Genomic DNA, 13,980 nt, shown 5'->3' on the forward strand with positions numbered 1-13,980 from the left:
TAGGTACTGCTTTGTTTCAGCTGTCGTGGGCAGCCTCACTGTCTGGAGGAGGTGCTTTCTGTACCCTTGAGTGCCATACATACAGGGACCTTTGAAATGTTTGGATCCATTTTTTGTCAATTTAATTGATGGATTCAAATAAAGTGTGTATGTGTGTGTGGGGGCATATACAGTGCATTTGGGAAAGTATTCAAGAGCCCTTGACTTTTTCCACATTTTGTTACGTTACAGCCTTATTCTTAAATAGATTAAATATTTTTTCCCCGCTCAATCTACACATAATAGCCCATAATGACAAAGCAAAACAAAAGAAATGAAATATCACATTTACATACAATACCAGTCAAAATTTTGGACACACCTACCCATTTAAGGATTTTTCTTTATTTTACTTTATTTTTTCTAAATGTCAGAATAATAGTGAAGACATCAAAACTATGAAATAACAAATATGGAATCATGTAGTAACCAGATTCCTCAAAGTAGCCACCCTTTTGCCTTGATGACAGCTTTGTACACTCTTGGCATTCTCTCAACCAGCTTCACCTGGAGTGCTTTTCCAACAGTCTCGAAGGAGTTCCCACATATGCTGAGCACTTGTTGGCTGCTTTTCCTTCACTCTGCTGTCCAACTCATCCCAAACCATCTCAATTGGGTCGAGGTCAGGTGATTGTAGAGGCCAGGTCATCTGCTGCAGCACTCCATCACTCTTCTTCTTGGTCAAATAGGCCATACACAGCCTGGAGGTGTGTTGGGTTATTGTTCTGTTGAAAAACAAATGATAGCCTTTCAAAGCGCAAACCAGATTGGATGGCGTATCACTGCAGAATGCTGTGGTAGCCATGCTGGTTAAGTGAATTCAAATAAATCACCCCCACACCATCACTCCTCCTCCATGCTTCATGGTGGGAACCACACATGTGGAGATCATTCGTTCACCTACTCTGCGTCTCACAAAGACATGGAGGTTGGAACCAAAAATCTTAAAATTGGACTCATCTGACCAAAGGACAGATTTCCACCGGTCTAATGTCCATTGCTCATGTTTATTGGCATAAGCAAGTCTCTTCTTATTATTGGTGTCCTTCAGTAGTGGTTTCTTTGCAGCAATTCAACCATGAAGCCCTGATTCACGCAGTCTCCTCTGAACAGTTGATGTTGAGATGTTTCTGTTGCTTGAACTCTGAAGCATTCATTTAGGCTGCCATTTCTGAGGCTGGTAACTCTAATGAACGTATCCTCTGCAGCAGAGGTAACTCTGGGTCTTCCTTTCCTGTGGAGGTCCTCATGAGAGCCAGTTTCAACATAGTGCTTGGTGATGGTTTTTGCGACTACACTTGAAGAAACTTTCAAAGTTCTTGAAATGACTGACCTTCAAGTCTTAAATTAATGATGGACTGTCATTTCTCTTTGCTTATTTGAGCTGTTCTTGCCATAATATGGACTTGGTATTTTACCAAATAGATTTACCATCTTTTGCATACCACCCCTAACTTGTAACAACACAACCGATTGGCTCAAACACATTAAAAAGAAAGAAATACCACAAATTAACTTTTAACAAGGAACAGCTGTTAATTGAAATACGTTCCAGATGTCTACCTCATGAAGCTGGTTGAGAGAATGCCAAGAGTGTGCAAAGCTGTCATCAAGGCAAAGGGTGGCTACTTTGAATAATTTGATTTGTTTAACACTTTTGCATTTCTACATGATTCCATATGTGTTGTTTCATAGTTTTGATGTCTTCACTATTATTTTACAATGTAGAAAATAGTAAAATAAAGAAAATCCCTTGAATGAGTAGGTGTGTCCAAACTTTTGTCTGATACTGTAAGTATGCAGGTCCTTTACTCAGTACTTTGTTGAAGCACCTTTGGCAGCGATTACAGCTTTGAGTCTTCTTAGGTATGACGGTCTAAGCTTGGCAAACCTGTATTTGGGGAGTTTCTCCCAATCTCTGCACATTCTCTCAAGCTCTGTCAGGTTTGATGGGGAGCGTTGCTGCACATCTGGGCCTGATTGGTGGAGTGCTGCAGAGATGGCTGTCCTTCTGGAAGGTTCTCCCATCTCCACAGAGGAACTCTGATACTCTGTCAGAGTGACCATTGGGTTCTTGGTTACCTCCCTGACCAAGCCCATTCTCCCCCGATTGCTCAGTTTGTCCGGGCAGCCAGCTCTAGAAAGAGTCTTGGTGGTTCCAAACTTCTTCCATTTAAGAATGAATTAAAGCCACTGTGTTCTTGGGGACATTCAATGCAGCAGACATGTTTTGGTACCCCTTCCCAGATCTGTGCCTCGACACAATCCTGTCTCGGAGCTCTACGGACAATTCCTTTGACCTCATGACTTGGTTTTTGCTCTGACATGCACTGTCAATTGTGGGAACTTATATAGACAGGTGTGATGCCTTTCCAAATAATGTCCAATCAATTGAATTTACCACAGGTGGACTCCAAGTTGTAGAAACATCTCAAAGATGACCAATGGAAACAGAATGCACCAGAGCTCAGTTTCGGGTCTCATAGCAAAGGGACTGAATCCTTATCTAAATAAGGTATTTCTGGGTTTTTATTTTTTTGAATCTCTTTCCCTCTCTCTCTTTCTTTCTTTCTTTCTCTCTGTCTCTCGCTCTCTCCCTCTCTCCCAGGACTAGGCATGGAAAACATAGGCGGTATCTTCGTGGTGCTGGTTTGCGGTCTCCTGGTGGCCATCTTCCTGGCGGTGCTGGAGTTTATGTGGTTTCTGCGGCAGACGCCCGGAACAGAGGTGAGAGAGGGCTATTTTACCTGCATCTGCTTTGTCTCCCTCTCCCCGCCCTGATGCGCTCTTCTCCCAGACCCAGCTCAACTCCAGAAGCAGCAAGCCCCACGAGCCCCACTATGCTGCCTCACACAGGGTGAAGCACATAGCTTCCTATCCCTGCCAGCCCCTTGCCAAGTGTGCGCCATTCCTTTTATTTGCCTCTGAGACCTCTGCCAAAGATAATACCTCACATACACTATCTATCTTGCATGCCTTTATGTCGTAGACCTCAGCTGTCTCCACTGGTAGTGAATGTGACTGTAAATGCTGTGCTTTTATTCTTGAACAACCTCAAATCAGCCCGCTTTGAATTCATTTTTGAACGAGACGTAGTTTCATGGTTTGGAAATGATTTAATTTCAGTTTCTGCTGTATTTTTCTGTGATGTTTTTCTTTACGAAATATGACTGTTTTCAATTGTTCCCGATACAACACTGTGATATAAAAAATATATATCTAAATAAACCAGCCTGTGTACAGAAAAAGCCCATGCCACCTGACTTATTTTTTGGGGGGACTAGGAAACAATCAAATTAGTGTGTGTGCGCACAAGCTATCTATCTATCTAAGTGCGTATCTTGAATGGCTTGTTTGATTTTTGTCGGTTATAATGGCATGGCTCATAGCCCACGCAATGCCTCTGTAAGCTTGTTCCCTTCTATTACATTGCACAAAGGGAGATGCCATAGCCAACACAGTTAGAATGATGTACTGTGTGACTACAGCTAACTGTGATGTGTGGATTATCATGCCTGTTCTCCTCGCCCTGTCTTCGTCTAGTCCACACTGACACTGTGTGATATCATTGGGAGAGGAAGACAGAGAGGAGACGGGCAAACCAGCACACACATTTAACGCAATAAGGGAAATGCAGGGCAGGTATTTGTCTTATGTTACGAGGATGAGAATGGCAAAATGTATAATGTAACCAGTATTTCACAATAATTTCATATAATTTCATATATAAGAATGCGAAAGGAATACACTACATTACCAAAAGTATGTGGACACCTGCTCGTCGAACATCTCTTTCCAAAATCGTGGGCATTAATATGGAGTTGGTCCCCACTTTGCTGCTATAACAGCACCACTCTTCTGGGAAGGCTTTCCACTAGATGTTGGAACATTGCTGCAGGGACTTTCTTTCATTCAGCCACGAGCATTAGTGAGGTTGGGCACTGATGTTGGGTGATTAGGCCCACAGTCTGCGTTCCAATTCATCCCAAAGGTTTTCGATGGGATTGAGGTCAGGGCTCTGTGCAGGCCAGTCAAGTTCTTCCACACCGATCTCGACAAATTGTTTCTTTACGGACCTCGCTTTGTGCACGGGGGCATTGTGCTGCAACAGGAAAGGGCCTTCCCCAAACTGTTCCCAAAAGGTTGGCAGCACAGAATCGTCTAGAATTTCATTGTATGCTGTAGCGTTAAGATTTCCCTTCATGCAACTAAGGGGCATAGCCCAACGTATAAAAAGCAGGCCCAGACCATTATTCCTCCTCCACCAAACTTTACAGTCGGCATTATGCATTGGGTCAGGTAGCCATCTCCTGGCATCCGCCAAACCCAGATTTGTCTGTCAGACTGCCAGATGGTGAAGAGTGATTCATGACTTCGTAGAACGCATTTCCACTGCTTCAGAATCCAATGGTGTTGAGCTTTACACTACTCCAGCCGAAACTTGGCATTGCACATGGTGATCTTAGTCTTGCGTGCGGCTGCTCAGCCATGGAAGCCTATTTCATGAAGCTCCTGAGGAACTGTTATTGTGCTGACTGTGCTTCCAGAGGCAATTTGGAACTAGGTTGTGAGTGTTGCAACCAAGGACAGACGATTCTTACACACTACTTTCACTCGGCGGTCCCGTTCTGTGAGCTTGTGTGGCCTACCACTTCGCGGCTGGGCCGTTGTTGCTCCTAGATGTTTCCACTTAACAATAACAGCACTTACAGTTGATAGGGGTAGCTCTAGCAGGGCATACATTTCACAAAGGTGGCATCCTATGACAGTGCCACGTTAAAAGTCACTGAGCGCTTCAGCAAGGCCATTCTACTGCCAATGTTTGTCTATGGAGATTGCATGTCTGTGGCTGAAATAGCTAAATCCACTCATTTGAATGTGTGTCCACATACTTTTGAATATACAGTGGCTTGCGAAAGTATTCACCCCCTTGGCATTTTTCTTATTTTGTTGCCTTACAACCTGGAATTAAATTTGATTTTTGGGGGGTTGTATCATTTGATTTACACAACATGCCTACCACTTTGAAGATGCAAAATATTTTTTGTTGTGAAACAAACAACAAATAAGACAAAAAAAAACTGAACTTGAGCGTGGATAACTATTCACCCCCCAAAAGTCAATACTTTGTAGAGCCACATTTTGCAGCAATTACATCTGCAAGTTTCTTGGGGTATGTCTCTATAAGCTTGGAACATCTAGCCATTGGGATTTTTGCCGATTCTTCAAGGCAAATCTGCTCCAGCTCCTTCAAGTTGGATGGGTTCCACTGGTGTACAGCAATATTTTAGTCATACCACAGATACTCAATTGGATTGAGTTCTGGGCTTTGACTAGGCCATTCCAAGACATTTAAATGTTTCCCCTTAAACCACTCAAGTGTTGCTTTAGCAGTATGCTTAGGGTCATTGTCCTGCTGGAAGGTGAACCTCCATCCCAGTCTCAAATCTCTGGAAGACTGAAACAGGTTTCCCTCAAGGATTTCCCTGTATTTAATGCCATCCATCATTCCTTCAATTCTGACCGGTGTCTAAGTCGCTGCCAATGAAAAAACATCCCCACAGCATGATGCTGCCACCACCATGCTTAACTGTGGGGATGGTTGTCTCGGGGCGATGAAAGGTGTTGGGTTTGTGTCAGAAATAGCCATTTCCTTGATGGCCAAAAAGCTAAATTTTTGTCTCATCTGACCAGAGTACCTTCTTCCATATGTTTGGGGAGTCTCCCACATGCCTTTTGGCGAACACCAAACATGTTTGCCTATTTTCTGGCCACTCTTCCGTAAAACCCAGCTCTGTGTAGTGTACGGCTTAAAGTGGTCCTATGGACAGATACTCCAATCTCCCCTGTGGATACTCCAAGATACTCCAATCTCCCCGGCGGCCCTCTTGGCAGGTTTGTTGTGGTGCCATATTCTTTCAATTTTTTAATAATGGATTTAATGGTGCTCTGTGGGATGTTCAAAGTTTTTGATCTTTTTTTATAACCCAACCCTGATCTTTGTCCCTGACCTGTTTGGAGAACTCCTTTATATTCATGGTGCCGCTTGCTTGGTGGTGCCCCTTGCTTAGTGGTGTTGCAGACTCTGGGGCCTTTCAGAACAGGTGTATATTTTCGGAGATCATGTGACAGATCATGTGACAGATTGCACACAGGTGGACTTAATTTAGCTAATTGTGTGACTTCTGAAGGTAATTGGTTGCACCAGATCTTATTTAGGGGCTTCTATAGCAAAAGGGGCTGAATACATATGCACCCACCACTTCTCCGTTTTTTAAACTTTTTTATTTCACTTCAGCAATTTGGACTATTTTGTGTATGTCCATTACATGAAATCCAAATAAAAATCCATTTAAATTACAGGTTGTAATGCATCAAAATAGGAAAAACGCTAAGGGGGATGAATCATTTTGCAATGTCAGTATTTAACCATCAAGTACCATATAGAATGTTGTACAGTTTTTTCCTTGAAACCCTTAGGTTTTTGTGATATTTTCCCAACAAACTTAATCTTAAGCTCTTTTTGTTAGATATTGTCAGACTAAAATGCCCAGTACATCCCACTCTATCCTATTTGTGTAGCTGTTGTCTGTCCTGCATGGTGTCTGTCAGTCGGAGGACCACTTTGGAAACAAGCGTTTTAATTCATGCTTTCAAGTGATATCGTCTGGGTCCACATTGTACATTTTGTTGTATTATGTCTATTACCCAAAATACTTCTTTTTTTAAATTCAGCCTGCCCGTCAGTCTCTGATCTTGCAGTGTGTCAGTGAGATCTCCCGGCCTCTCTCTCCCTGTGTGTGTTTCAGCTGTCGGTGTGTGAGGAGATGCTACGGGAGCTCCAGGGGATCGTCCTGTGCCGGGACAGCCTACAGCTGAGGCGTCGGCGGGGGACGACCATGCTCCGTCCTCGCCCCCTACCCCTGGAGGAGCGCCGGGCGCGGGCTGCTGCTGTCAGCTTGAGCAATGGCAAGCTGTGTGGCGCTGCCGCCGGCCTGCCCCTCTCCGAGCCCTTCTCCCACAGACTGGCACAGGAGGCAGCTCTGGTGGCGCGGGGCTGCAGCCACATCCGCATCTGCCCTGAGTGCCGGCGCTTCCAGGGGCTGCGCAGCATGCGTCCCGGGGGCGGCCCCAGCCACGGGGCCTCGCCGACTCACAGCGAGGAGAGCATAGAGTGGGAGAAAACGACCAACAGTAGCGAACCCGAATAACAAGGAAGCACCCCCTTGACCTAGACAACCCCTTTACCTACCTAGACCAACACACACCCACTGTACTACTGTACCCAGTAGGCACCCCTCCACAGGGGCAACAGGGAGCATCATGGGAAGGTCATGTGGTACTGTGACAGGGGCTGCTTTGGTCCTGGTGCGTTTGATGTTGGAGGACAGCGGCTGGGGCGATGTCTTTGGCTGTGGATATTTTGAGCGCGTCACCCGTGGAAGGGATCTTTGAGCTCTGGAATGATGCCCTGGGCTTAGAGATGGAACTGCCATTGGACATATCCATAGAGACTACCAGAGGACGTCCGTGAGAAGGGACACAACCTCTCTGTATGGGCTGTCTGTCTCGAAGGCCCCATGCCCTGTCTAGGATGTGAAGGACACAGGTTATGGTGCATTTGTACTATGCAGTATTTTCTGTCACTCATTGTGCTAATTGTTGATCTGTTTTTAAATTATTTCTCCTTTTGTTGTGTTCTTGACATTGATCATATTGTTACCATTCTATTGTTCTCTGAGACGATACGATGTTTTCTTTTCCCGAGTGTGTACATTATTGCCTTTTCAGAGCTACAAACAGAGAACACATAGAAAAAGACTTCCAATGCAGCATCATTCTTTGAATACTTTTTTTTGTGTGTGAAAGTGCCAAAAAAAGAAGCTGATCTTGAACGATGGGCATCACGGCCTTGAGACAACGACGACAAAGAGAACCGAAGATAAAAACAACTTGTTTTATAATAGTGATTATATTCTATACAAAAATATGTTTTAGATGTATTTCTGAAAGACAGCAATGCATGTCAGCAAGTGTGATGCTGATGATTGGAGGGGGAGAATGAGTTTCCCGTTCAAAGAATTTGCCCAGAGACACAAAGAACCCCAATGTAATCAGAAATAGTCATCATTCATTCCCTTTGCTCATGTGTGGGACCTGTCTCTTGATATTGCCCTCAGATCACGGGGCATTAACACTAGATACCACAACATACCACCATTTTGAGTTTCTTCCCATTGCCCACTGTGGTATACAGTCTCATATGAATCGCATATACTGTAAGTGATTGATATGGGTTCACTATTCCCAATTTGTGCTCTCTATTCCATCTGTTCAACACTCTCTCGTCTTCGTGCTGCACTATTGCCTTGACATGACCCAGACCCACTCTCTGCGGCGTGCACCATACACTCATGCACACGCGCAGGAATACACACACTCACACATGCGGGCACAAAGGCATGCGCGCACATACACACAGACATTACATACACAGTACACACAGGCAATGCAGATAGTCACACTGCAGAGGTAGTCATGAGATGGTGGCATTGGGGAAGAATTCAACACATTCCAGAACCAATTAAAACTGAATGCTCCCGTAAATGTTTTTACAGGAATTTTACTTTGATTTTTACTTTGATTTTTTAAAGACCCAAAATTAAACATTGTCTTACGCTTTCATATGTATGAGGGGTTTGATGTCTTTTATGTGACATTTTTTCCTGGATCACCATCTGTTTTGTAAATTCTGCAATATGCATTGCAAAAAATTATATGGAGCCTAAATTAATGGGAATAATTGGGTAGAGGCCTACTGATTTCCCAATGCGTACAAACTTCAATTTTGGGGTAAGCTGTCCCTCGAACCATCAACAGAGACCCTCATTGCAAGATCTGGGTCGTATTAATTAGGCACCAAACTGAACAAAAGGGGTGAAACGGGGAGGGCCTACTTGAACTTGTCCAATCAGAAACTTAGCAAAAATAAAATGGAAATGTTTTTCATCACATGCCCTAATGAATACGACCCTAGTAATGAAATCAAGGCCAGATTTGATTTGTGGAGCAAAGCTGTTCTTTCTCCGTGTGTTCATTCAAGTTGATTTATTCAGTGTACCATATCGCAAATTCTTCGATGTAGCATATAATGTTACTCATTTCCTGGATGTTTTATAAGTTGCTGGTGGTGTCCTTGAGATTTGCTGTTTTGGCTGTGCTTTTCTACTAAATGGACTAAAATGAGTGGGCGACAGTGAACAACTGTGGCCTGTCTGTCAACATTAGGCTTTGATGGATCCGTCTCCTTGACAATGCCCAAAAGGTGTGCCACTCATATGTCAAGAGTGCCTGAAACCAGGCCATCTTGACAAAGTATTTGATTGGAGGCATCCAGGTATGTTAGGTTCATTTGTATTTGTCACATCCAATCTAAAATCTGGATGGACTCTTTCAGCATTTGAATTGAATCCACTATTTAGTTGATATCATTCATCTCTAAAATTGCTTTTCAAGGCATCTATACAACGCGTCAGTCAAGCATTCCCCATAGTATATGCGTTCTCCAGCCTTAGTGTAGGCGGCTGAAAGACCTAGGCCATATATTTTTACAATTATGATAATGAAACGGCTAAGCAGATTGCTTAGGTTGGGTCAATGAGGATCTAAGACTGGAGAAAGAACTGTTGTCTATTTTCATAAAGCCTTCATCTATATCTCTTGAGCCAGCAGGCCACAAATGCAAAAGATCTCTTTAGAACAGTGGTATTCAAACTTTTTCAGCGGGGAATCCATTTTTTCCGCCAGAATGTCTGGGGACCTCGTTTTTTTCCCAGAGAATTTCTCGCGACCCAACCTCAAATCGAATGACACAACCTTAAAATCTGTACATTTACATTTTTACATCAATAAATAACCTTCAATTCATTGCACTTTCATCTCTTATAAAAAAAATAAAAGAAACCAATAAACACATTTACTGAATAAAATTATATTTTCGAATTATCTTTCTCAAAAACATTTCTATATTGTTCCATACAATAATCTGTACACTAAATTGTTTGTTCCTAAAAAAAATCTACATGCTGATTGAGTGTACAAAACATTAGGAACACCTGCGCTTTCCATGACAGACTGTCCAGGTGAATCCAGGTGAAATCTATGATCCCTTATTGATGTCACTTGTTCAATCCACTTCAATCAGTGTGGATGAAGGGGAGGAGACAGGTTAAAGAAGGTTTTTTAAGCCTTGAGACAATTGAGATATGGATTATGTATGTGTGACCTTCAGAGGGTGAATGGGCAAGACAAAAGATTTAAGTGCCTTTGAATGGGGTATGGTAGTAGGTGCCAGGCGCACCGTTTAGTGTTTTAAGAACTGCAACGCTGCTGGGTTTTTCATGCTCAACAGTTTTCCGTGTGTAGCTAGAATGGTCCACCATTAAAAGGACATCCAGCCAACTTGACACAACTGTGGGAAGCATTGGAGTTAACATAGGCCAGCATCCCTGTGGAACGCTTTCGACACATTGTAGAGTCCATACCCCAACAAATTGAGGGTATTAGAAAGGTGTTGCTAATGTTTTGTAAAAAAAACATTTTATTTACATTTTGCCTACCCCACTGCAGCGACCCCAACTTTGAATACCACTTTTTTTTAAAGGTTCTCTCACTTCAATGCTAGAAAATCACTAGTGAATTAATTTAGTAGCCAATGTCACCACATTCAACAAATATGAAGTATGCCCCATTAAAAGTCCCTAAATAATACCAAATGTGGTGTTGTAATTTAACAATTCCTTTACTTGTGGTATGCAGGGCCATTCTATTCCTTAGTTTCATTTTACAAATGAAATCATCATCTGGGATCATCATCTGTTTTCAAAGGATTCGATTTCTTCTCAAATGCCTGTTCATTTTACCACTAGAGACCAGTCCGACATGTTTCCATACAATGTGAATACCCGTAAAATAAATTATGTTTTATGCTTTAACAAGAGGTTTTACCCTGTGAGTGACGTTGTCCTGGTTTTTGATGTATAACTATTCTCTGAGAAATGTTTTCTGTATAGTGTGTTTGTTTTCGAGCTTCTATGGATACAGAGAGAGGGGGTAAAGAATAGGCTGTACAGAGCTCATTGTTATATCATACAGAGGCTATAGTGTCAATGCACATAATCCTCTTATGGAACATTGTTGTCATAAGTGTGTAAATACAGAATGCTCAACCAGGGTTTCCCTGTGGAGGTTCCAGGGGCTCTCTATTTCTACAAGCCCTCAGCCTAACCATCAAATTGAACTTGTGGGAACACATCCACACATCCACATACAAGCACATACAACTACAGGCATGATGAGTAATGATACATTCACACCCTAATTATCCGTTTTTCTATAATATCTAGTTCCTAGGTCACAGAGATTGCGTCCTAAATGGTGCCTTTTTTTGCTATTACCTGCTCTGGTCAAAAGTAGTGTGCGCTATATAGGGAATGGGGTGCCATTTGGGACGCAAACTGAGACAATGTGGGGTCAGCTGGATGAACTCCCGGGTTTAGTGGGATTCTGTGCACCTAACTTTTATGCACGAAAACATTCATAGACATTAAATCAAGCCTAGTTGAAATGAGATTGCCAATTACCTTGAAGGCTAAAGGGAGTTGAATTGGAATGAAGAGGAATCGTCATGTAGAAGAAGTAGCACTCAGACTTTCACTGGGAGACCTTGGGCAGGATTTGGCTGCTAATTTATATGCTTTATTTTCTTATGTTGTCATTTTTATTCCACTATAAATACATTTCTTAAAACATAAACCGCCATTCTGAGGCTTTCCTGGTTGTTATGTTGTCTTTATTGAACATTGTAAGGCCATGCAACATTTTTAACACGAATGGAGGATACAGTGGCGGTCATAGCCGTTTAAGATGAGGGAGGACATTTTGTTTTTGCATGAGCATGGCCTTTTTTCTATTACAGCATACTGGATGACTTCCATTCATCTTCTATTCACCCAGTTCAATGTAGCATCGGGCTACTACATGATGCTCAAATTTTTATTTGACCCATCATGAGGTTGCTACCATAATGAGACTATGAGTGATAGTTTACAACGTATTGTAACAGTCAAAAGTTTGGACATACCTACTCATTCAAGGGTTTTTCTTTATTTTTACTATTCTCTACACTGTAGAATAATAGTGAAGACATCAAAACTATGAAATAACACATATGGAATCATGTATTATTATTATTATTATTATTATTATTATTATTATATTATTATTATTATATATTATTATATTATTATTATTATTATTATTATTATTATTATTATTATTATATTATTATTATATTATATTATTATTATTATTATTATTATATTATTATTATTATTATTATTATTATTATTATTATTATTATATTATTATTATTATTATTATTATTATATTATTATTATTATATTATTATTATTATTATATTATATTATTATTATATTATTATTATTATATTATTATTATATTATTATTATTATTATTATATTATTATTATTATTATTATTATTATTATTATTATTATTATTATTATATTATTATTATTATTATTATATTATTATTATTATTATTATTATTATTATATTATTATTATATTATTATTATATTATGTAGTAACCAAAAAAGTGTTAAACAAAATAGATTTTAGATTCTTCAAAGTAGCCACATTTGACCTTGATAACAGTTTTGCACACTCTTGTTATTCTCTCAACCAGCTTCATGAGGTAGTCACCTGGAATGGATTTAAATTCATGCGGTTGAGCCAATCAGTTGTGTTGTGACAAGGTAGGGGTGGTATACAGAAGATAACCCTATTTGGTAAAAGACCAAGTTCAAAAACAGCCCAAATAAGGAAAGACAAACAGTCCATCATTACTTTGAGGCATGAAGGTCAGTCAATCCGGAACATTTCATGAACTTTAGAAGTTTCTTCAAGTGCAGTCGCAAAAACCATCAAGTGCTATGATAAAACTGGCTCTCATTAGGGCCGCCACAGAAAAGGAAGACCCAGAGTTACCTCTGTTGCAGAGAATACGTTCATTAGATTTACCAGATTGCAGCCCAAATAAATGCATGGAGGAGGAGGTGTGACGGTGTGGGGGTGCTTTGCTGGTGAAACTCTGTGATTTATTTAGGCACACTTAACCAGCATGGCTACCACAGCATTCGGCAGCGATACGCCATCCCACCTGGTTTGCGCTTAGTGGGATTATCATTTGTTTATCAACAGGACAATGACCAAACACACCTCCAGGCTGTGTAAGGCCTATTTGACAAAGAAGGAGAGTGATGGAGTGCTACAGCAGATGACCTGGCCTCCACAATCACCCTACCGCAACCCAATTGAGATGGTTTGGGATGAGTTGGACCACAAAGTGAAGGAAAAGCAACCAACAAGTGCTCAGCATATGTGGGAACTCCTTCAAGACTGTTGGAAAAACATTCCAGGTGAAGCTGGTTGAGAGAATGCCAAGAGTGTGCAAAGCTCTCATCAAGGCAAAGGGTGTAAACTTCGAAGAATATAAAAAATATATATATTTTGATTTAATACTTTTTTGTGTACTACATTATTCCATATGTATTATGTCATAGTTCTGATTTCAAAATAAAGAAAAACCCTTGAATGAGTAGGTGAGTCCAAATTTGAGTTTATAGATCTAGGATGTAATCAAACGAGAGTTTATATTACACAAATTCATGCATGTTTATCCCCATTTCTTTTCGTTTCATTCCGTTTACAATTTTTTTTTCAACAGAATCAGTGGAATGAATACACCCCTGAACACGGTAAACACAGTTTACTTTCACTCTCCTCCTCTCACCTTTTCTCTTCGTTTGTGGAATCCAATGCACAACACATGAGCAGGTGAAAAAATATTTCCAAGCCAA

The 13,980-nt window shown here is 41.1% G+C and overlaps 1 protein-coding gene across 1 annotated transcript in view; it reads left to right on the plus strand.

Moving 5' to 3' along the window:
- Positions 1-10,229, plus strand: part of LOC124006128 (glutamate receptor ionotropic, kainate 4-like) — a 427,028-nt gene extending 416,799 nt beyond the window's left edge. The window contains exons 20-21 of the mRNA XM_046315921.1: positions 2,648-2,766; positions 6,849-10,229. Coding sequence (XP_046171877.1) covers positions 2,648-2,766; positions 6,849-7,250 — 521 coding nt within the window. The 3' untranslated portion in view covers positions 7,251-10,229. The remainder of the gene's footprint in view (positions 1-2,647; positions 2,767-6,848) is intronic.
- Positions 10,230-13,980: the final 3,751 nt, after the last annotated feature.

This window comes from Oncorhynchus gorbuscha, linkage group LG19 (genome assembly GCF_021184085.1).
Source record: "Oncorhynchus gorbuscha isolate QuinsamMale2020 ecotype Even-year linkage group LG19, OgorEven_v1.0, whole genome shotgun sequence".
NCBI classification, from domain to species: domain Eukaryota; kingdom Metazoa; phylum Chordata; class Actinopteri; order Salmoniformes; family Salmonidae; genus Oncorhynchus; species Oncorhynchus gorbuscha.